The sequence below is a fragment of the Lissotriton vulgaris genome, chromosome 11 (assembly GCF_964263255.1).
Source record: "Lissotriton vulgaris chromosome 11, aLisVul1.2, whole genome shotgun sequence".
Classification (NCBI taxonomy): domain Eukaryota; kingdom Metazoa; phylum Chordata; class Amphibia; order Caudata; family Salamandridae; genus Lissotriton; species Lissotriton vulgaris.
In genome coordinates this window covers 133947044-133972666 of record NC_141699.1, presented here as the reverse complement: position 1 = coordinate 133972666, position 25623 = coordinate 133947044, and the positions used below count along the sequence as shown (strand labels likewise).

The 25623-nt window shown below is 43.5% G+C and overlaps 1 protein-coding gene across 1 annotated transcript in view; it reads left to right on the top strand.

Annotated features, from left to right (window-relative positions):
• The window catches only part of DNAH10 (dynein axonemal heavy chain 10), a 1963751-nt gene that overhangs the window by 149112 nt on the left and 1789016 nt on the right, over positions 1–25623 (top strand). The window contains exons 2-5 of the mRNA XM_086942901.1: positions 581–697; positions 1411–1574; positions 3538–3646; positions 25242–25357. Of these exons, the coding sequence (XP_086799027.1) occupies positions 581–697; positions 1411–1574; positions 3538–3646; positions 25242–25357 (506 nt within the window). The remainder of the gene's footprint in view (positions 1–580; positions 698–1410; positions 1575–3537; positions 3647–25241; positions 25358–25623) is intronic.

The window sequence follows — 25623 nt, the reverse complement described above, 5'->3', positions numbered from 1 at the left end:
GGTTTTGATATGCCTTCTCTGGACATTCACTCCACACCACACAGTTGGTGGTAATGTTCACTTATACCGGCCTCAGTAACCTCTCCCCTCAACATCTTCAGCAGAGCTTGTCTCATATTCATAAGATAACTTCCACTGAAATATTTTTTCCAAAGGTAGTCGCTTTCAGCGCTTTCCAAAGTATGGTGTTACTTACCTTATCATAAATATTCAGTTAAAGATATTTTTTAATGCCATGCTCTATTAATTTCAAAACTATGATATCTTTTAGTAGGGTGTCGCTCAGCCACCACATGCTACCCTACGTTCCTGCCCTCCCTGTGTCCAATCCACAGAGCAAACAAGAAATCCACCTCCCCAAGCTGTGGCAGTAGTCGTCTGTCAAGCACATATGATCTATCCTTGCATTGCTTTTGTGGGCTGCTTTGTAATGGAAAAAATCCACTTCAGTATCTGTTCGGAATTAAGTCCGTTCCGCACTAATGACCAAAATTGATCTGGTGAAAGCAAAATCTTGCATTAGTTTACAGTTATCTTTTGCAGTTATTATTAATAAATTATCTTTATTTGTGTTTTGAAGAGCCAGAAGAATTCACAAAAGATGATACACTTGCAGATGAAGAAGATACAAAGATTAACCCTTCCCAAGAATCTGAAGAGTTGCCTATTGAAAATGCTGTTGGATTATCAGATAAAAGTAAGCACAGCCCCATCAAATCCCATAGGCATTCCTAGGGCTATCCCGGTAGACATTTTTTTTTTACTTGTTTGTTGTCCACCCTATTTGTGGGGTGGCTGAGACATTGTGTCTCACTATGTGGTTCTCTCACTATGTGGTTCGCAATTAAGGTTGGGAGGCGGATTGTCATTTTAACCTCCCAGTATCCTCCAAATCTGCCCAAACAAAGTTTTAGTCCATGGAATTTAGTTATTGCCTTCCCTAATTAAAACATTTTAAAGGATGTTTTGTGTATCCCTTCTCATATGGCCATCCACATATCTCGGTAGTAGAAAGATTAATTTAGATGTTTTGTGCCTAAATATAACGCTATTTGCAAGAAATATATTAATAGAAATATGGCTTTGTCATTCATAGTTTCATAATTGAATATTTGCTGGTTAGCACATGACCTACTGTAGTAGCGTAGGGACTCTTGTTGATGTGGTGAAGTATTTCCGGATATTATGTAAGTGATACTAAATTGCATTATATCGTATTTTAGATTATAATATGACTGCTGCTATGGTATGTGCTTACACCAGTTCCACAAGCTGAACAACTAAACTATCAGTCTAGTACCTGTTTTATATGCTCTATCTTTGTTGTAGGTTGATAACTGACTCCTTTTTGTAACTTTCTGTAGCCTTTGAAGCACTGCTAGCAATAATTTAAAAAAATATCTTTTTCAGAAAAAGATAAGAAGAGAAAAGACAGAAAATCTGTATCTTCCCCAGAACAAGAAGCGCCTGATGCTCCATCTACAGATGTGGTGTCTTCATCAAGGTCCGCAGGTGCTGAAGATAATTTGGAGGACAACCAATCTGAGGAAACAGTGGATCCAATCCCATTGACAGTAAATACACCTAGTTAACAACTGTTATTGAAAATGTTTACTGTTTTCACAAAGAGAATCAACTGCTTGATGCCAGACATACTTATTTATTTTCCTATTTACTTCTACAAAAATGCCTAAAGTAATAAAGTGCACACCTCGCTGCAAGGGCAATGGACCACATTTAACAACAGAAACTACAGAACACTAACTAAAAGCATGCAATTTAGAGTTGGGTGGATTTGGAAAGTCCTCTGGTTTTTATAGGTAGTGCTAATTCTGGAGGAAAATACACTGGTGTACATACTATCACTGTGTTGGAGCGAATTCTTGATTTAGCACTCCCACCATTAATTGTAAGATCTTCAATTACTACCAAACTGCGAATCATACTCAGAATCTTATGAATTGGTAGTTTATTTTCATTGGATTTGCCTTTTGTAGGTTACATCTCAATCCCAAATGTCTCCATTTGCCATTGACTAATAAACCGAACAAAATAGTGCTTGCTTGAAATGTAACCATAAACACTGCAAGAATATCCAGGGTTCCATGAAAAAGGCATAATCCATATGCTCAGGTCAATCGCCTGTAACAGTATCAGCGCAGTTCTCTAGGAAGATTGCAAATCTGCACAACATAGCAGATTCCTAGACATTTAAGATGGCTAAATAATTCGTAAAAACTCTAGGCATATGACATATCATAATGATATAGAAGGTAGTCTGCCACTATTGTTGGCACAGCTACAGCATATAGATTTTTCAGTCATCCTGCTGCTTTTGAATTGCACCTTGTAGGTGAAATGAGTACACTGACCACGAAGATAATTGTTGCCAATGGGAATCACGGAAAGAAATGCTATTTCTTTGGTGACAATTTCTAGACCCTGCCCAAACTTTCCACCTGAATTCTCCTGGAAAGAAATTCCTAATTTGACTTCCAGGTGGAGGAAGGTTTTCAGGCCTGATTTGGTTTTGGTCGTAAAAACATTTCCTTAATTTCCATAAGAAATGTGTTTTCCTTAGGATATTCTACCAGAGAAATTTTACTGACTATATTAATATTGCGGTGGAGGAAATTCCACTAGTGATTTCTCCTCTGGAATGTAGAACTTCTTCATAAAGGTCTTGCTACGCCTGTTAATACTCAGGCTACTAGTCTGCTGCATACACTCTGCTTGCTTGGTATGTTGGGAGCACCTGCACGCTGTTTTGCTTCTTCATTAACCTGAGCAAACCAGTCCATATCTCAGTTTTTTTTCTGCAGTAGTTCCTACTTATCAAACATCAGATTAAGGTGACAAATAGTAGGGGCTGTTTAATTACCCACTACATTCCAATTACAAAACATATAATGTCTCAAATTTATAAATCATCAAAATCAGCACACCTTCACTGGGTTATTGTATAGTTCGAAGTTTACTGGTGCTAAAACCCCTTTTCAATTCAGTTTGCTTTTGCTTTTAATGATGCAAGTAATTCTTCATCATATGCATTGCAAATTAAGGTCCATTCTCTCACCAAGAGTCACCCAGTATCCATTAAAATCCAATTTCTTCTCACCAACATGTGTTTGGCTCCAAAGACATACACCATCTTAGAACATCATCAAGGCTGCATTATTTTTACACAAAAATTATTTTATCCAGTTTTACAAGGGAACAACAGTAACTACATACAATAACACTCCTCCAATATTTTCATTATTTGGCAAATTAAAAATGTACATTTGCAATACACATACACAACCCTCCTCAGGTCGAAGTGCCCCTCCATGTTTTTCTCTTTGGTAATTACATGTTTCTGATCGTAGAAGTTGCACAATAACAGGAGAAGTAGACTTCAGCCTAAGGATCTGCTTTACACCTCAAGCATCCGATTGCTTTTTTAGTCTGAAAGCACATATCTTGAACTCGTTTTAAGAACTGTGGCCAACGTATTTCTGTTATGAGCTTAAATTAAGCAGGCTTGTTTTCTTTCAGAAAACTATTATGAAGACGATTTACCATTCAACACTTTTTGTGGCTAAAAACAATGTTCCTGATGAATTCATGGATGCACATATTTTGTATTTTCTCAGGAATACACAAGGTAAGATTCATACAAAAAAGTATAAAAGTTTGACCATGAATTCACAGTGATGCATTAAACGTTTATTTCAAAATTTAATGTGGCTCATAAATATCTAGATTTCCACCACAGTTCATAGATTTGACTGCAGTTGTCATCCACCGTTACATTTCTGCTCCCAGATGGATGTATTCTCTCTGGGCTCTGCAATAGTGTCTCAAATAGCAGAGCGGACTCTTATTCTGAGGTTGCTTCCACTTGGAATGCCCTTTGGGAGATGTTCTTGCTTGATGAATTACCACCGTGTCGAATTGCAATATCCTTTCCAGTGCAAACTGTGGTGTTTGTTCTAGGTTACTCATTCAGAACGCATCACAAATTCATCAGAGCAGTAGAGGTGTCCAGTAATTTGGGGTTCTAGACATTTTTAGGTATAACTGTATTCATTACATATATCTATAGTATATAACCACCTACATACCACCAGGGAGATGGACAGACTCATATTCATAAAGAAAGCCAAGAAGGCAGTAACTAAACATAACCTTGTCTTTCCTAGATATACTCTTCAATCCCACACCCCACTGAGGTCACCACTAAGATCACAGTGCTACAGGCACGTTATCAGTTGAAACCTCCAACAAGTCAGCTAATACAGATCCCATTTTGCCCTGTAGAGGCTGTGGTGACACGTCCGCTGGTATCCTCAGGGCGCAGAAATTGTTACTCCTCATGTCATCTAGCATTTTTCAATCAATCATTCAATCAATCAGGTGTTTGTTAAGCGCGACTACTTACCCATAAGGGTCGCAAGGCACTGGGGCAGGGGGGGATCGCGGGGGGGGGTGGTCGCAGGTTACAGTCCATCAAGAAGGGGGTCTGTCGAAGAGCCAGGTTTTGAGGTTTCTTGCGAAGATGGGGAGCGATGTTGTCTGTCTGAGGTAGAGCTGAAGGTCGTTCCAGGCTCTGGCCGTGCGGAAGGAGAAGGAGCGACCTCCCGATCTGGTCTTTCTGGTGCCGGGGACCACAGCGTAGGAGAGCTGGGCTGATCGTAGGGTCCTTTGGGGTGCGTGGAATTTGAGTCAGCTGTTCAGGTATGCTGGTCCGGTGTTGTGGAGGGCCATGTGAGCGTTGGTTAGCATCTAGAAGGTGACTCTAGCTTTGATGGGGAACCTGTGGAGGCTGCGTAGGTGCTGTGAGATGTGGCAGTGTCTTGGCAGGTTGAGGACCAGTCTTACAGGTGCGTTTTGGATGTGTATATATATATTTTATTGTTGTTTCAGCAAGATTCGCAAGCGCTTTTGAAAGGGCTCACCTCAACACCCGGACCCTCCGATCTCAACTAGCTCCCGTGCAGTTTCAAATCCTCCCTCCAAAAATAATGTATGTCCGACGCGTTTCGGGGCCACAAACGCCCCTTCCTCATGACCATGAATAAAGGCACACCAGGCTGTGAAGAGAGTGAAGGAATATGAGGTATCAGTGATGTCATTTGAGATGTCATCAGTGATGTCACTGACCATGTCATGAATGATGTAATCTGTGACATCATCAGCAGTGAATTGCGGGTGCGCGAAATATAGTTAGTACAACTAACTATATAGGAGCAATTTCAATGGTTTTTTAAATGCTAATTCCTAACTCTATAAGGCCTGAAACATATGGTTTTTTAAGTGAATTTGCAAGGTTTTTAAAATGCTAATTCCTAACTATATAAGGCCTGAATCCTATGGTTTTATAAGTGAATTTGCAAGGTTTTTTAAAAGCTAATTCCTAACTATATAAGGCCTGAAACCTATGGTTTTTTAAGTGAATTTGCAAGGTTTTTCAAATGCTAATTCCTAACTATATAAGGGTTGAAACCTATGGTTTTTCAGGGAATTTGCAAGGTTTTTTAAATGCTAATTCCTAACTATATCAAGCGTGAAACCTATATTGTTTTCAATAAATTTCAAAGGTTTTGTAAATTCTATTAGCGGATAACGTTTATATATGTTATTATCCTTCTGGGACCACCTGAGCACCCATCTTGTTTCTCAGGAGAACTGAGGCACAAGAGAGCACAAAACAATAGTGGAAAACGCGAAAAGGGGGCAGGGTTGAGACCCCCTGACCCCCTAGCCCTTCTCAGGGTTTTTTTTTTTAAATCGCAGGGTACGTGCACGGTACGTGTACCGTATGCGTACTGTGCGCGTACCCCACGTTTTTTTTTTTTTTTTTGCCCTTGGGGGTCTTTTGGGACCCCCTGAGAAGGGCTAGAGGGTTGGGGGGGTCTCTACCCTGCCCACTTTTCGTGTTTTCCACTCTTGTTTTGGGCTCTCTTGTGCCTCAGTTCTCCTGAAAAACAAGATGGTGGCCAACACTTCCTTATTTGGACAGTTTGGAATGTTGACAGTCGACTGCCAGCCAATCAGAAACTCGCTCGCGCACGTAAGGGTACGCGCATGTACGCGTACAGTGCACGTACGGTGAGCGCATATGGATATATAATTTGCTCAAATTCAATTTTCTCAACAACTACTGGAGGGATTTTCACCAAACATAGCAAAGGCACATCTGCATATCAGGCCCTACCATTTTGCCAAGTATGGTGTAATTCCATTCAGCCGTTCGGGCTGTAGCCGTGTCTAAACGTCCCTATGGAAAATAACATGGGAAAAACACGTTTTGGGACCCCCCTTTTGGCCCTCGCTTGACGAATCCCCCCAAAACCTTCAGGGAAGGAGCGGAGCGGAGCTGGCCAAAATTCTGGAAAATTACACACAGATTCCTCAATCGGCGCCAAAGTTATTCCCAATAGAATGTTGAGCGCATATAGATATATAATTTGCTCAAATTCAAATTCTCAACAACTACTGGAGGGATTTTCACCAAATATAGAAAAGGCACTACTGCATACCTGTCCCTACCATTTTGCCAAGGTTGGTGTAATTCCGTTCAGCCGTTCGGGCAGTAGCCGTGTCTAAAGGTCCCATAGAAAATGCCATTTGAAACATTTCAAATTCAATTTTCTCAAGAACTACTGGAGGGATTTACACCAAACATACAAAAGGCACTGCTGCATACCAGTCCCTACGATTTTGCCAAATATGGTGTAATTCCGTTCAGCCGTTCGAGCTGTAGCCTTGTCAGAATGTCCCTATGGAAATTAACATGGGGAAAACACGTTTTGGGACCCCCCTTTTTTCTCGGTCCCCGCTTGACGAATCCCCTCGAAACTTTCAGGGAAGGAGCGGAGCGCAGCGAGGCAAATTTAAGGAAAATTACAGGCAGATCCCTCAATCAGCGCCAAAGTTATTCCAAATAGAATGTTGGGGATTTCCTATGGTAACTAGGTCCTAACTATATATACCTACTGGAGACCGCCAGTAGGTAATATACATACATATATATACAGTTCCACAAGTTGCCAAAGCTTTTAGGATGCACTCTCCATCGGAAATAGTCCGGCAACAACGCAATCTGTAAATCCCTGGTAAATAAGATTGCCTTACGCGTTTCAGACATACACTGTCCTTTGTCACAGGCAGAGCGACATCAAATGAAAGGCAAAGACTGCTGCCAAGTACTACACATCTCTTTTATTGCCATCAGGTGGGGCCTCGAAATCACACAGAATTGCATTGTGGGAGCAGCAGTTTTTACATCAGCCTTGTTGTACGTGATAAACAATGCAATTCTGTGTGATTTCGAGGCCTGCTCAGGGGGTACCACAGGGACCCTAAAGGCCCAAAAAAAAATGAAAAAAAACATTTTCAGCTGGATTCGCGTAGGGTCAGCGAATCCCGCCGAAATTATTTAAAAAATCGAAGCACGGTCAGCTGCGCTACGTTTAATTAAGCCCCTGGTGGGCCAGGTCCTGGAGGCAATGTCAAAATAGGGTGCGGGCCCCCACAGTCACGTGGATCACCACCTCCCTGTGGCTTTGTTTATAGTATGCGGGGGCATGCAGCCCCCTGCAGCCCTGGGGACCGCCACTTCCCCTGAGCTTTTATAAATAATAAGGTGTGGTGGGGCTCCTGCCCCCCACACAGCCCAGGGACCACCACCTCCGGGGAATTAATTAATTAAAAGAAGGGGGTCCGTAGTGGGCCCCCGGCCCTGGGGACCACCAACTCCCTGGGGCTTTAAACCTGTTGGAGGGGGAACCCGCAGCCCCCCTAGCGGAGCCCTCCTATTCCCTGGGGATCGCCATCCCCCAGGGCCAGCTCCATCCCTGGGACAATGCAGTTTGCTATGGGCTGGTGGGAGCACTTTGTTTGTTCAAAGCGAGTACACTTTGCTTTTTACCCCCCGCAATGCACTGCTGATGACGCCACATATTACATCACTCATGACATGGTCAGTGACATCAGTCATGACATCTCAAATGACAGCACGGATGACATCATCAACTTAATATCTGATGTACCTCCTCATACCCTAATATAACCTTTCATACACCCATTCTAAAATACAGACTACAATTTTGAAAACCATAGACACACCAATGCCAGTTAGTACATACCCACTCACTGATTCATAGGTCTACATACACATCCACTCACTCACCCATACAGTTACTCATACACACAGTCACTCATCAATACACTCACTGATATTTGCACTCATACACCCATACAGACACTCACACACCGCCACTCACTCATAGAGTTGCTCACATACCTAGTCAGTCACCCAAAGAATCAATCACACAGCTATTTGCTCACCTATACCGTTATACACACACCACATCACTTATTCATGCAGATAGTAACACATACTTACTCTCTTCTACAATCACTGACACAAGCACACACTCAACCATAGAGCCACTCTCACAATCACTCACTCTCACATATAGTCACTTATATACTCCAACACTCACATCCTTTCACATAAATGTAGTTACTCACACATATACCACTGAGACATCCATTGACTCACCAACAATGCCATACACACACTCACTCACCCATACAGTCCCTCGCAGATGCACTCATGAACCCATATACCCAGTATATCACCCACTCACACATCCATGCAGGGAGTCGTACACGCCCCCCACCCACCATCACAGACACTCAGGCACCCATACTGGTACTCAGAGAACTCAGACAACCAATCATTATCCATGTAGACACTCATGTAGCCACTCACCAACCCATGCAGCCACTTACACATCAACTGACAGACTGATACAGACATTCACACAGATTAGTCATTCAACCATGCATCCACTAAGACACGTTTAATCACTCAGTCAGTCACGTACTCACTAAATCATCCATTCAGACACTCATACACCCACTCATTCTTCAATACACCTTGGCGTATATATATGTACTAGCAGCCCGTCCCGACGTTGTCCGGGAATGAAATAGAATGTGTGTAATGTGTGTATTCAGATACGGTCATTCGCGTGTTCCCCCGCTTGAGGCCCAGCTGCAGCCCTGGTTGATGTTAGCAGGCGTGTGTCCCCCCCGCTTGAGGCCCAGCTGCAGCCTTGTTCATGTTAGCAGGTGCATGTAATTAGTGGAGTGATCCGCCGCCTGAGCCCGGGTACAGCCCTGGCTGATGTTAGCAGGCGCGTGTAATTTGGTTTAATGTGATAGTTCAGTAACAGCGCGCATGAGAGGCTACAGTCATTGTCCCCGCAGACCCGTTCAGTCGCGTGTGCCCCCACTTGAGGGCCAGCGGCGACCGTCTAACAATTAGAATTTTGTGAGTCTTGAATGATTGTTTCCTGCTGTTCTTATTTTTTTATGACCCACACCGACGCTCTTCGGCCCGAGTGCTTTTTAGACGCACCCAGGCCAAGCCACACACTGCGTTCGGCCCTTTCAGACGCACCCAGGCCAAGGCACACACTGCATTTGGCACCCCCAGTATGTGTGAGACAACGGGCAGTCCCCCAAGGGAGTCTTGTGTATGGTTACTTACCACGCTTCGAGGTGAACGCCTTTGTGACGCCCCCAGCACACGGCCACAGGAGACGATCTGATTAATGTACGACCCAGATGGCATGAAGTGCGGAACGTATCACACGCCCCCAGCGTGCCCCTTGATGCGGCGCAGTTGCATAATTGGCCCTTCACATGGCAGGAAGGGCGGACACACGCCCACAGCGCGGACACACCCCTACAGCGTTTGTCACGGCCCCAGCGTGACACTCCCCCAGCCTGCCCCTTGATGCGGCGCAATTACGACTCACATGGCATGAACGGCGGAATGTACCACACGCCCCCAGCGTTTGTCACGCCCCTAGGACACGCCCACAGCAGAACACAGACACACCCACAAGGGACTACTTTGCTGGCACGGTTCTTTTAACTTTTAAATGTATATGGTGGCCGTCTGCATAGCCTATGTCCTTCTGCTGCAATTGCCCTTTCCAACGCTGTATTGGGTGTTGTGATTGGTGCTGTGGTTACTGAGATTACCCGCCTCAAAGGTTTGGGCTCTCTCTTTATAATATTAGTATGGATATATATATATATATATATACTAGCAGCACGTCCCGACCTTGTCCGGGAGCAACAGGCAGCTTCCCCGACCCCCGCCGGCCCCTAAATTGTCCATTATGCCAGGGCCCCGCCGGCCCGTCCCCCGCCTTCCCCGACCCAAACCACTTCTCAATGGACTTGGGGTCCCCTTACTTCCGCCGGCGCTCCTCCATCTAAAACCCCTGTGGCTACACGTCACCTTTTCCTCCTGTAACGCACCGTTTGTCTTTTCGCCGCCCGGCCCGCCTGCCCCGACCCCCGCCTGCCCCGACCCCCGCCTGCCCCTACATGGGTGCCCTTACCTCCGCCGGCGCTGCTCCTGCCTGTCGGCTCGCACCACCGCTCCTCCCCTGCGCCATGTCCGCCGCTCCTCCTCCGCCGCCAGTCCTCTGCTCCTGACGTCACCGCTCCTCCCCTGCGCCATGTCCGCCGCTCCTCGGACGCCGCTCCTCCCCGTGCTCCTAACGTGACCACGCACATCGGGGCCGGCGCTACTTTTGAGGGACTACTTTTTTTTATCTAAAATTTTAAATAACTTTTATTTTTTTAATTTATGTAGCCTATAACCATCTACACACCCTGCCGATTTCAACAGTGTATCGGGTGTGTAGATTGGCGCAGTGGTTCCCGAGTTTACCCGTCTCAAAGCCTGAAAGTTTCTGCTTTATTATAGTAGTATAGAGATATATCTGGCAGAACCACACTGCATTTAAATCCACAACCAATTCCACCAGCTGGGAGAAAAACGGGACAAACTCGCGTTTGTCTTCACTTATATGCTTTTTCATTTAATTCTCACAGCATGGAGTTTCTCAAGCAGGCAGGCACAAATCTACGCGTTTCGGGATAGCATATCCCTTGTTCACGATCAATTTGGCTCCAGGCTCTCAGTCTCAATATAGTGAGTCACATTATTACATCATCTCCTGTTTGATGTTATATTATCCCTCGGCCTTCTGGATGATGTCGTTTTTTGCAATTTTTTAAATAATTTTTTTTATCCGTCTGCATAGCCTATGTCCTTCTGCTGCAACTGCCCTTTCCAACACTGTTTTGGGTGTTGTGATTGGTGCTGTGGTTACTGAGATTACCCGCCTCATAGGTTTGGGCTCTCTCTTTATAATATATATATGTGTATATATATATATATATATATATATATATATATATATATATATGTGTGTGTGTGTGTATATATATATATATATATATATATATGTGTGTGTATATATATATATATATATATAATATATATATGTGTATATATATATAATATATATATGTGTATATATATATATATATATGTATATATGTGTATATATATATGTTCAACATATGACTCTGTTTATCCATAGGTAGATCTAGGGTCTGTGGCAGGGACCTTAGAGTACCAACATATGTCATATCCACTCACATCCACCTGCGGAACTAACGGGCAATGTTGAAGTTCTATGCAGTAGCATATTTTAAATGTAACTGAAGCAGCTAAGCACAATGATTTAATGAGTATTTGGATTATTTTTGTTTCACATAAACCTTGATGTTGTCTTGTTTAGTCTAGCAGGACATCTCAGCACTCCCTCACCTTCACGTTATTTTTGCACTTTTTACGGTACATGAACACTTAAACATCATTTGGATTTATTTCTGTCGCGTACATACATAGATCCTCTAAATCTAAACTTTAGGAACCCGAGCATGTTGATACATTAATAAGAGCCTAAAATATGCCAAATATGAAGGTTACTGCATCATATGGAGTCTATTTTGCTGTATATATTTGCGTATTTGCACAAACAAATGTGTTTTTTTATGTATGACAAACTACGAAACGTTGGTACAAAAGAATGAGTATAAAGAATAGATTTTAATGTGTGTATATATATGAAATATTTTCATGTGCCGAGTAATGTATTTGTACAGGTATTATGTTGCGTATTTGCACAGTTATAAATCTTTGCGTATTTGCACATAACAAGATTTGCACTTTGAGAACTTCTATGCATTTGCACTTTATATTGGACTATTCTTTAATCAAATGTACCATTGTCATAATCACCAAACTCTTGACTCCGGTTTTGACAACGTAAACATCATAGTTGTCAAATTGTATAAATATGGCTTGTTTTAACTCAATCACACACCACTCCAAAATGGCGGGACCAATATGTGTGTGTTTTGGAAATGGGTTCCCACTTCAGTCCTATTTTGATTGTACTGAATTGTTTGAGGAGCGTTTTTGGCGCGCACTGGTGTAATTAAGTGATGTATTTAACTTGATGTTGTACCGTTAACCCGCTGACAGTGAGCAAGGGCGTTCACGCCCGAAACGCGTCTGTTTGGCAGTGTGTTGCACCTCTGCACCTTATGAAATAAAGGAGTTATATCCGAAGAAAGTCTGGCTTGGATTTAATCAGCTGTGTCTGCGCACTGGGTTAGGTGCAAAAGGCGTTGCACTAACCTTCCGGTTGGAATTCGTATTACACAGGACGAGGTCGGCTCCTGTACACGCAGACCCTTCTTGAAACGAAGCCGGCTGGTAGAAGACTGACCATCTGGATTGTGTTGCTGGGAAGCAAACCACACCAGCCCCCTGCATTTCGGAGCTATTCACGTTATCGTTGAATCCAGTGACGGGACTTTTTGTGTGCCGAGGGAGCCGTCGGAAGTCGGAACCGTTTGGTACAGAAGTCCAGTTCTACTGTTGATCCTCGGAAGTGAAACCCGGGAGCAGGTTGAAGAAGTGTCCGAGCAGCCAGCGGTAAGGAGACGCGCGTTACATGTGCAGTTTCTTGCTTTTTCATATAACATACGTGCATATCTACTGAGGAGCAACCATGTCAGAGGAGCGGGAACGGGAGGAGGCGTTCGAGCAGCTGTTTCAGAATTTGCCCACAGTGAAACAGGGTGGCAATATGAGTAAAAGCGCTACAGTGGTTAAAGACAGCGATGCGAAAAAACTACTGCGTGAGCTAGAGAAACACATGAGAAGTGAACTCACGAAGTGGTGGGAGATCCGCTCACTAGAAAAATATCGAGAGGTGAATCGGGTCCCCCGGGGCTTAAGAATTATGCTGGTGCCCAGCTTTGAAAATCCTAATCCATTACTACTGAAGGATTGGGCAGAGAGTAACCTGGAGGCGTCCATGAGGCTCCTATGCTTGCTAGTAAAATATGCAAAAATCGATAGGGACAAGGACCTTTTGGAAATAACGAGAATTAATGAAGAACTATCAAAGGACACGTTTTCAAAGGACATTGCCCTAATCGAGCAAACACGCAAAGACATAAAAGACAGACTAAGTAAGCATGAAAGCACGATCAAGCAAAGGAAAGTGTATAAGTTTGCCAGAGACGAACAGGACTACAAACTCGGACAAATTTATACATTTGCGAGGAAGTACGATCAACTACGCAAACAGAGAGCCACAGGAGCTAAACTAATCAAAACTGCACCTGCACCCCCCCAAGTCCAGGCAAGCACGTCAGAAACGGGTAATCTTACTGCCTCAATTTCATCAGAGAGCCTGGTTCCAAGCAGTGAGGAATCTGATGGAGGAGCCCAGGGTTCAGAGGAAGGGGATTTGGGGCAGCTTACCCTGGACGAAGAGATGGAGTTCGTGAGGATTCAAAGAAAAGGTACTCTACGCTCGAGAAACGCGAAACCAACCGGCGCAGAAACGCAAGGCGTAGAGAACGTCGTAAATGCGCCAAAAAGCAAAGGGAGGCCACAGAGGAAGAAAAACGTGGTGAACAAGCAATAGCTATTGAAAAAACCATTGTTAATCTGACTGATGTGCAACTTGACCAAGCTGAAAAACAACTGTTGGCGTTAGGATTATCATTCTGTCCTGAAAGCAATTTTAACTATGGGAACACTCGTGTAGATGTTGTCAAGTTTATTAGAAAATTGAAGTTACGCAAATACTACGCCATCAAAGGGGGTTTAACTCAACCCAAAAAAACCGGGTCAACCACACTCAATACAGACAGAAGCGGTCTGCAAGTCAGAGATGTCCCCCTATTGAAATCAATGCATGGATTGCGTAACGAGTTAACATCAACTCCTAGCACTCAGGAAGTGGCCGACGAGGGAAACATCGAAATCAGCCAAAGTGAACCCAGTGGCTTTAAACCACCCTCGACATTTATTCCATCTATGCCCAAGGATGCCATAGACACCTATGCAGACCTACTAACCGATGGTTTGAAAAAATTGCACATTCAAGTTAGTAGAAGTAAGAATCACATCAACCCCAAGACCAAAGCTTACAATGATTTAATGTTGAAATTACAATCTGATAACACCATCATCATTAATCAATCTGATAAAGGTGGTAATGTGGTTCTTTGGAGCAAAGCCGAATACATGGAGGAAGCTTATCGCCACCTTAACGACACAGCTTGTTATGAACCTTGTGACTCAAGAACAGTCAGAAATATCCAATTGGAATACTGGAAACAACTCAATGGTTGGAAAAGGGATGGCCTTCTTACCAAGGAGGAAATGAAATATTTGTATAAAGAACATCCGGTGATACCGAATTTATACTTCATCCCCAAGGTCCATAAAAGGGTAAGACCGGTACCAGGCAGACCGATAGTGTCAGCTATTCATAGCCTGTTTGAAAACACCTCGAAATATATCGATCATTATTTGCAGGACTTTGTGACCACCCTTCCAGCGTACATTAGAGACAGTACAGACTTTCTAAATAATCTGGAACAATGCAAATGGTCTCCAGATTTTCTGCTGATCACTATGGACATTGCCAGTTTATACACTAGCATATCACATGAGGATGGTATGAAAGCTTTGAAATTTTTTCTTGGCAAAAGACCAGTTGAATTACACAAACATAGTGCTATGTTGTTATCCATGGTTGAAATATGCCTCAATAATAACGTTTTCTTGTTTGATGACAAAATGTATAAACAATTGCGAGGTGTGGCTATGGGGGCATGTTTCTCCCCGACCTACGCGGGGCTCCACGTGGGTTGGTGGGAGGAGCATGTCCTCAGGACGCAGTTCTCCACCATTTGGCAGGAAAATGTAGTTAAATATATGAGGTATATTGATGACATATTCATAATCTGGAGAGGGAGCAGAGAGGAGGCAGAAAGTTTTGTCAATGCTATTAATGCCAACAACTCCAACCTTATCTTTAGTGCAGATATTAGCAAGACTGATGTCAGCTTTTTGGATGTTCAAGTGAGCATAGTGAGTGGCTCCATAACAACAAGCCTGTACAGAAAGAGCACAGCAGGCAACACCATTCTGCACGCTCAAAGCTTTCACCCGGGGCACACGATTCGATCTATCCCGTATGGAGAATTCCTTAGGATACACAGAACGTGTAGCTCAGCAGAACAAAGGAATTTCCACCAAATGGAAGCTATGAAGAGGTTAGAAGCTAGGGGTTATAAAAGCAGTGCCCTGAAAATAGCAATGAGCAAAGCTAATAAGATTGATAGGACTAGTCTCCTACAGGCCCCCTCTGACGTAATGCCTTTACTTGATAACCGTGATGAAAGCCAACAAGCAATAAGATTGATCACTGGCTTCAGTCGTCAGGCCAGTCAAATTTCAAAGTTAATCAGGAAAGAATGGTCAGTTATACTGACTGACCCCATCCTTAAAGAATTGATGCCCAATAAACCATTAGTGACTTACAGGCGAGCATACAGCATGAGAAATGCTCTAGTCTCGAGTTCACCTGAAACAGCTAAGAAAGAAGATTGGTTGTCTCCTCGGAAGGGTTTCTTCCGCTGTATATCGTGTAGAGCGTGCAAGTTTGGCACCAACACCAAATCATACACGACACCATTCAGCGATAAACCAATCAATATAAGGTCTCATTACACCTGTAAGACTGAATTAGCAGTTTATGTTCTCACTTGCTCGTGTAATCTGAGGTACGTTGGAAGTACAAAATTACCTGTACACCAACGTATTCTACAGCATTTGAGAGCTATAGTGAACTGTGACAAAAACTACCCTGTGGCTCGCCACTTCGATCAATTTCACAACAGAAATTTATCCCATCTTAGCTACTATGTTATAGATGCGGTAAGAACTAGCAAGAAGGGTGGGGACTACGAGAGCAAATTAAGACAGATGGAGTCCCTGTACATAGTTCGCCTTAATACCAAGATCCCAGGAGGGTTGAACATGGGAGAAGACCTTAGCACCTTTCTGTGAATATTTCCGTTTCTGTTGATCGGACATAATGGAATGGGCAATTGTGCATTGTCAGTCCGGCTACCTTTTCTGTATTGTATTTTTAGTCGCGTTTTTGCTGTCTTTTTGAAATCAATGCTGTATATGCTATTCTATTGTTCAACATATGACTCTGTTTATCCATAGGTAGATCTAGGGTCTGTGGCAGGGACCTTAGAGTACCAACATATGTCATATCCACTCACATCCACCTGCGGAACTAACGGGCAATGTTGAAGTTCTATGCAGTAGCATATTTTAAATGTAACTGAAGCAGCTAAGCACAATGATTTAATGAGTATTTGGATTATTTTTGTTTCACATAAACCTTGATGTTGTCTTGTTTAGTCTAGCAGGACATCTCAGCACTCCCTCACCTTCACATTATTTTTGCACTTTTTACGGTACATGAACACTTAAACATAATTTGGATTTATTTCTGTCGCGTACATACATAGATCCTCTAAATCTAAACTTTAGGAACCCGAGCATGTTGATACATTAATAAGAGCCTAAAATATGCCAAATATGAAGGTTACTGCATCATATGGAGTCTATTTTGCTGTATATATTTGCGTATTTGCACAAACAAATGTGGTTTTTTATGTATGACAAACTACGAAACGTTGGTACAAAAGAATGAGTATAAAGAATAGATTTTAATGTGTGTATATATATGAAATATTTTCATGTGCCGAGTAATGTATTTGTACAGGTATTATGTTGCGTATTTGCACAGTTATAAATCTTTGCGTATTTGCACATAACAAGATTTGCACTTTGAGAACTTCTATGCATTTGCACTTTATATTGGACTATTCTTTAATCAAATGTACCATTGTCATAATCACCAAACTCTTGACTCCGGTTTTGACAACGTAAACATCATAGTTGTCAAATTGTATAAATATGGCTTGTTTTAACTCAATCACACACCACTCCAAAATGGCGGGACCAATATGTGTGTGTTTTGGAAATGGGTTCCCACTTCAGTCCTATTTTGATTGTACTGAATTGTTTGAGGAGCGTTTTTGGCGCGCACTGGTGTAATTAAGTGATGTATTTAACTTGATGTTGTACCGTTAACCCGCTGACAGTGAGCAAGGGCGTTCACGCCCGAAACGCGTCTGTTTGGCAGTGTGTTGCACCTCTGCACCTTATGAAATAAAGGAGTTATATCCGAAGAAAGTCTGGCTTGGATTTAATCAGCTGTGTCTGCGCACTGGGTTTGGTGCAAAAGGCGTTGCACTAACCTTCCGGTTGGAATTCATATATATGTATATATATATATGTATATATATGTATGTATATCTATGTGTATATATATATATATATATATATATATATATATCAGGCTCCAAAATCCTTCACCATCCATTCTAGAAGGAAAAACTGCACTCCAGAGGCTTCGTTCTCACAGCAGCAAGTTCATTTAAAAAAAGAAACAGACGCGTTTCGGAAAAGGTTTTTCCTTCGTCAGTGTTTACAGTTTAGTTTACCATCGCCATTTTTAAAGGGAACCACATTAATTTCATCGACATGGAAAAAGTGATCTTGTGCATCGTCTAGTAAAGACCAGCGCCATTTAAAACAAGCATTTGCAATGCAATAGGTCTCGCATTAGGAAAGTTTGAGCTATTGGTATTGTGAATGACAATTTTTTTATTTATGTGTTGGTTTTGAAAATAGCAAAATTAATAGCTTCGTCATTTACAATGCTAATATTTTTAACTGTGTGACACCTATAGCATTTGTAATGTAATATGTGTTGTATTTACGTGTCACAGCAGCAGAAGAGGGTGGCACAGCAGCAGAAGAGGGTGGCACAGCAGCAGAAGAGGGTGGCACAGCAGCAGAAGAGGGTGGCACAGCAGCAGAAGAGGGTGGCACAGCAGCAGAGGAGGGTGGCACAGCATCAGAAGGGGTGGCACTGTGGCTGAAGAGGGTGGCACAGCGGCTGAAGAGGGTGGCACAGCGGCAGAAGAGGGTGGCACAGCGGCAGAAGAGGGTGGCACAGCGGCAGAAGAGAGAGGCACAGCAGCAGAAGAGAGAGGCACAGCAGCAGAAGAGAGAGGCACGGCAGCAGAAGAGAGAGGTACGGCAGCAGAAGAGAGAGGTACAGCAGCAGAAGAGAGAGGTACAGCAACAGAAGAGAGAGGTACAGCAACAGAAGAGAGAGGCACAGCAGCAGCAGAAGAGAGAGGCACAGCAGCAGCAGAAGAGAGAGGCACAGCAGCAGCAGAAGAGAGAGGTACAGCAGCAGAAGAGAGAGGTACAGCAGCAGAAGAGAGAGGCACAGCAGCAGAAGAGAGGTACAGCAACAGAAGAGAGAGGCACAGCGGCAGAAGAGAGGCACAGCGGCAGAAGAGAGGCACAACACCAGAAGAGAGAGGCACAGTGGTGAAAGCAGAAGAGGAAGCAGAGTAACTCTATGTGGCAACGTAGAAAAAGATTGGTTAGGCCATAAGGCTCCGGACATCATGAGAGCTACCACCTAAAAGATAGGGTAAATACAAAAATGGGCTTACATCAGATGGTCCCACATATAACATTGCCATGTACAATGAACCGTGCTATACATAAAGTGTCAGTACTACCCAGCCGGGTTAAAAACGAAAGGATTACCATATAACAGAGGAAGTCACAAAAAGCTCACATTGTAAGAGTGTGAGTCAATGTCATTGTCTCTACCTTTAGCAAGAAGTCGCATTGCGTAAACTTGAGTAAAGATATGTGCCATTAAGAAGTTATCGAAATATTGAAATGCCAAAAGCCACCAGAAACGGCATTCTCACTTGGTAAAATGTGTTGTCGGTTACCTCGTTTAAGAAAAACCAAAACATGCCACCTGACTTTCAATATCGAAGCTCACCCGAGCAAAAATCAGATACTAGCGGGATCCGAAACATTGTGTAACACATGATCCCTGTATAACCAGTGTTAATACTACGGGGCCTCCCAAGCGACACAAGAAGGAAATATAATTATATTTTAATTAGAGGGTGCTTACCCCTCTTGCCCCCGAAAGAAATCACCGCCGCAGCCCTGCTCCGTGAAAACCGGAAGTCAGGCACTTTTGGCCGAGACGGGGGCGGGGCCTGCAATCCGGCAGGAAGTCCCGCCCGCCGACACCGAGGAAGAAGTGAAGATGGCCTCTCCGCAGCCCGGGGCTCCCATGAGTTGAGGAGAGTCCCGGGGCTGCCAACAGCCAGAGTGTTGCAGGGCTCCCAGGTGCTGGAGGGAGCCCCGGAAGTGAAGTCCTGTCCCCTGGTGCCGTGAGGAGACTGCCGCAGAGAGGAGCCCGATGCCCAGCAACAGCCCGGTGAGTGCCCGACCAGCCCGAAAGAGCCCGGTGAGTGGGAGGGGAGGGGAGGGGGGTGTACGCGCGTGTGTCTGTGTGTGTTCGAATGTGTCTGTGTGTGTGCGTGTGGGTCTGCGTGTGTGTATGCAGTGTGTGCCTGTGTATGGCTGTGTATGTGCGCATGCGTGAGTGTGGTGTGTGTCTCTGTGTATGCGCATGCGTGTGTGGTGCTGTGCGCGGCCCCGAGGAGGAATCTGAGACCGTGACGCTTGTGCTTGAGCTCCGTCTCAGATTCCTTCTAACACGCCAACAACAGTTGTCTTCGCAGACAAAGCAGGCTCCGCCTGCTTTTAGGTCTGCTCGCCCTAAAAAGGAGTTATCTCATTTAAATAAGTTGTTTCATTATACGTAAATGTATCTCGGGTACATGTGATTGAGAACCCAACAATTTCATTCTTCTTAGTACATAATATAAAATTTTTTGCCGTGGATCGGCATTAGCAACCATTTATATAATCGGTTGCTAACAGAATACCCTCTGTTCCATAGTTATCAAGCCTTATTTAGGCCTATAAATGTTCCCCATCAAATTCAAAGCAACGGTTGCCACGTCATCTTTCTAAATTCAAATATTTACATATTACATCATAATTCTCATTTTTATTTGCCAAGGTGTACTATTAATTCCTCCCCACTATTCAGTCCATTCGGGGACTTTGCGCCAAGGTCTACGATATAGCGGGATTCTAGCCTTCTCAATTTTAGAACTCTATCCCCTCCTCTTATGTGTGGGGGTACATGATCAATGCAGAAATAACGTAACAGGTCCCTGTCACTATTATGTTTCACAGAAAAGTGGCGCGCCACTGGATAGCTAAAATCTTTTTTCGTGATGGCGCGCATGTGCTCCAGCACTCTGAGTTTCACCATGTTTATCGTGCTCCCTATGTAGTTTAAAGCACAGGGGCACATAGGGCAATATACTGCATGAGTGGTTTGGCAAGTCATGAATTTATTGATCTTTTTGTCCCCCTTTAGTCCCTTGATTTTATATGTTAACACTCTTTTACTGGGGGCACAGGCCTTACATTTCCCACAGGGAAAGAAGCCTTTCATGTCTCTCAATGTTCCCTGTCTGAGAGGCATGTTCTCCAAATGACTGTGAACCAAGCTATCCTTTAATGAACGTGCCTTCCTAAAAGTAATCAATGGCCCTGCTGGTACATCAGTTGCAATAATATTGTCTGTCTTTAGTGTATGCCAGTTTTTCTTCATGATGTTTCTAAGTTTGTTGGAGTCACCTGAATAAGTGGTGATCATTCTAAACTTTCCCGTCTCATCTTTTTTAGAAGGTTTAGATTTTAATAGTTCTTTCCTAGGTAGAGTTCTGACTTTTTTTTTAGAGTACTTTCTAGAAGATCCACATCATATCCCCTGGTTAGAAATTGATCTATGCTACCACTTACTGCTTTTTCAAAATCACATTCCATTGAACAGTTCCTCTTTAATCTTAAAAATTCACCGTAGGGAATGCTATTCTTTAGCTTCTTGGGATGAGCACTTGCAACGTGAAGTGCACTATTCCCAGCAGTGGGCTTTCTATAAAGGGAAGTAGTGATTTTGCAATCCATAATCTCCACTTTCAGGTCTAAGTAATTAACTTTTACCGAACTAATCTCCCCCGTAAAGTGGAGATTAACTTCATTCTGGTTCATTACATCTCCGTCCGGAGAATGGAGAACGGACTACACCTGATGAGCGGTATTCACAAGGGGGAGGGGCGAACTTGTGCACACCATGTAAATGGAAGCAGGGAGGAACTATGAGTCATGCTGATGTTGGGCGCTGACGAAGGAACACGCCGAAATGCATTCGCCGCCATCAGAACTGTGACCGGGTGAATAAAGGCTGCCTTTCCTGTTCCTCTCTGGGCTTCCGCTCCTTCTTTTCTTGGTTGGAGCACTTCCTGACATTAATCGTGCGGTTTAAAGTAACGCACTTTGGATAGTCCCTGCCATGCTTTGAGTCCGGACTTTAACTGGTCTGCTTCGCGGCATTTCGTTTGTTCCAGGTATGGAACAGTCCGGTTCCCGCCACCCACACTGAAGGAGAGGAGCAGTGGAGGTATCTTACCTCTCTCGTGGGCACTCTGCATCCGCAGTTTAGTCCCTGCATTATTGGCTTCTGGTTCGGGAGGCTGTGGCAATTTGAGGAGACCCGAGGGTAGCCCGAGTGAACTTGGGATATATTCTCTCAAAGTACTCTGGGACACACACTTGGGTGGAACAATTCAGTGCCTATGACTGTAATGGGTATTCTCCTGGGAGAAGACAAGGATTACAGTTCAGGAACTTTTCCATCTTTACTTAAGTGGATCACAGAGGGGAGGAGCTCACCCTTCATTCAAGGGCGACTTGGATATTTGAGGGCTCTCCACACAGACTGCGGCTTCAGTCTATTCTAGACACACATCCTGTTACTTCTTCCTTTGTCTGCTTTCAGTATCCTCTTTAGGGCCTCCAAGCACTACATTTTATAGTACTCTTTCAGCTGCAAAAAAGGACATTACACAGTGCCCACCATTGCAAGAACAACTGTCTCTTTGTGCTTGCAAAACTACATCCTCTCCAGCACAATCAATCAATCAGGAGTTTGTTAAAGCGCAACTACTCACCCGTAAGGGTCTCAAGGCACCAGGTGGGGGTGCAGGTTCCATTCCATCAAGGAGGGGGTCTGTCGAAGAGCCAGGTTTTGAGGTTTCTTGCGAAGATGGGGAGCGATGTTGTCTGTCTGAGGTGGAGCGGAAGGACGTTCCATGCTTTGTCCGCGAGGAAGGAGAAGGAGCGGCCTCCTGATCTGGTCTTTCTGGTGCGGGGGACCTTGGCGTAGGAGAGCTGGGTTGATCGTAGGGTCCTTTGGGGTGCGTGGAATTTGAGCCGGCTGTTCAGGTATGCTGGTCCGGTGCCGTCGAGGGCCTTGTGTGCGTGGGTGAGCATCTTAAAGGTGATTCTCGCCTCGACGGGGAGCCAGTGGAGCGTGCGCAGGTGCTGGGAGATGTGGCAGTGTTTTGGCAGGTTGAGGACCAGTCTTGCGGCGGCGTTCCGGATGTTCTGTAGCTTGCGGATGAGGTTTTTGTTTATTCCGGCGTAGAGTGCGTTGCCGTAGTCGAGTCTGCTGGTGACCAGGGCGTGAGTGACTGTCTTTCGGTGTTCGAGGGGGATCCATTTGAAGGTCTTACGAAGGAGGCGGAGGGTGTGGAAGCAGGAAGATGAGACAGAGTTGATCTGGCGGTCCATTTTGAGCTCGGAGTCCAGGATGATTCCCAGGTTGCGTCCTTGGTCTGTGGGGGTTGGCGGGTTTCCGAGGGCGGTGGGCCACCAGGTGTCGCTCCAGGCGTCGGGGTGTGGGCCCATGATGAGTACTTCTGTTTTGTTGGTGTTTAGTTGTAGGCAGCTGTTTTTCGTCCATTTGTCGACGGCTTCCATGCCTTCTCGAAAGTTGCGTCTGGCGGTGTTGGGCTCCTTGGATAGGGAGAGGATGAGCTGGGTGTCGTCTGCGTATGACACGATGTTGAGTCCGTAGGTTCTGACGATGGGGGCAAGTGGAGCCATGTAGACGTTGAAGAGCGTCGGGCTGAGGGAGGAGCCCTGGGGGACTCCACAGGTGGTAGGTGTGGGGTCTGAGAGGAAAGGGGGGAGTCTGATCCGTTGCGTCCTGCCGAAGAGGAAGGAGCAGATCCACAGACACAGCACAGACCATCAAATTCTAATAGGAGAGCAACTCCTACCCTGATTTTAACCCCATTACGTACCCCTTACTGCTATGCATACTCAACTTCAACCCCTAACCTCATCATTTAGATATCTCTATTTGTGTCACTTACCCTAACATAATGCCTAACTGAAGCCTTTATCCTAGCCCTAGCCATAATATTGTCCAGTAGCCTAACCCATTTCTCTTTACCCTTTCTCCTCTCGACCCATCATCCTATACCTTACACTAGTCCTAACTATAATTATAAACTCAACCCTATGTCTAACCCTTTCTCTTAACCTAACCTTATTGTGCTCCTTTATGTTACTATAGAACTCTTACCCGTACCCTTACCTTAAAAGTAACTTAAGCCCATTTTATAATCTTTACATTTTCATGTGTTATTTTCAATCTTCCTGCTTTTTTAACTTTTGTTTGTTCAAAATTTTTATTTTTAAGGTTTTTTAAACCCTAACATTTTCTTTAGCTCATATCAGAATCCGTATCTTTACCCTAAAGAAGACCCTGACTATTTTTACATTCTGGGCAAGCTCTCTTATGAGGTTTAGATGAGCAGGACCTGATGCTAATCCACACTTTCCACCAAATGAGAGCCCCAGGCACAGACTTGAAGGAACTTAGACTTTCAGGTTCTCATGCGGGGGAATGGAGATAGGGAGGAGAAGAGAAACACACTGAAGGTTCCTCTGTCAAAGATTATGATTGCAGCTTTCTCTCTCTGACTTTCTCTCAAGGAGTGGAAAATAGCCATTGATACAGACGTGTCTGGATTTAACGATAAGCATGTACAGTTTAAGTATGGAAATAAATGTGCATCTATATCAGTACTGAGCAAATCCATTCCCCATATGGCTCATTTAATGGTAATTAATCAACTCAATATCTAGAGATCCTCCAGAGGTTGTGTGCACTAAGTTACTATGTTGGTGAGATCAACTTCTGATTAAGTTGAGTTGCGGAAGGCCCAAAACTGCCAAAGGAGCCTTTATCTTAATTGATGTAAATAAGCAAGAATAAAAATGAAAGGAAAGGCAGGCAAAATATAAACAAAGGTGTAGGGAACACAAACACGATGAGCAAACTGATCATATGGGACCCATACAACCAAGAAGTTGCAAATCTAAATACTTCTATGCTGCTTCTAAAATTGTGCTGGATGCAGTCCACTGTTGTTTTGATTGGTCTTTCTTCATTGACCAGCCTTAGAGGACCCAGTCCTGTATTTCTGCCCCAGTCACCACTGTCCAAGTGTCTGTAGTCTCAGGGTCTCTAATCATCCTCTTTTCTTGTGTATCCATGTTGTTTTTGTTTCTTGTCTGTCCCTATATTTCATGCAAACTCCTGACCTTTATCGAGTCATTACAGACCCTTTCCCTTATTTATTTTAACTATATTTTCCATTTTCTCCTTATGTTAACATTTGCCTTTCTAACTTTTGGTATTCTCGCTTTTCTATTTAAAAATGTAGACCTTTTACCAATTTATCGTTATCTTAAACTATTTTGTAATTTAAAGACTCAGCTGCGTAGTCAAGTAAAATTACCAAATATTTCAACTGGGAAATTGTGCATTTCTAGGGATGGAAGGAGATGCTGAGAAAATGAAATAAAATCCAAACTTGTTTCTAAAAAAATCATTTTAGTGGAAGATATCAAATGAGTTCTGCCAGCTTCTGTACTTTTTCTCGCATTTTTATTATTCAACAGCTTTTGGAAAAGTATCTTACAAAATAATTCTAAACCATTAATATTTGCCGAATACACAGTGATATCTGGTTTATGTGACTATAAGCATGTTTTAAAAGACTATACATTTACAATCGTCTGTTAATTTTAGAATCAATCACTGAGTTTGCTGACATGGATGAAGCAAATGAATTTATGCCCAAAAGATTGGAGTATGGCATTCTTAATGGCCACATTTTGCTGATGCTGCAGCATGTCTTTTCAAAGGTTGGTGAAGTTTTACATAACACATATATTGACATAGCTATCTCACATTTAACACAATACTATCCATAAAAAGAAAAGCAATATGCATTCAATTTCAAAAGGTTACGTATTCATTATTATTTCTGTTCTAGCAATAAATACCATAGAGTAGCATCATCAACATTTCAGGTAATACATGTAAGATAATTGAAACACTTTATGGCTTAAGAATTCTCTCTAGAATTAAAATGAGTTTTTGGAGATTCAGTCTTGAAGAGGCAGGTATT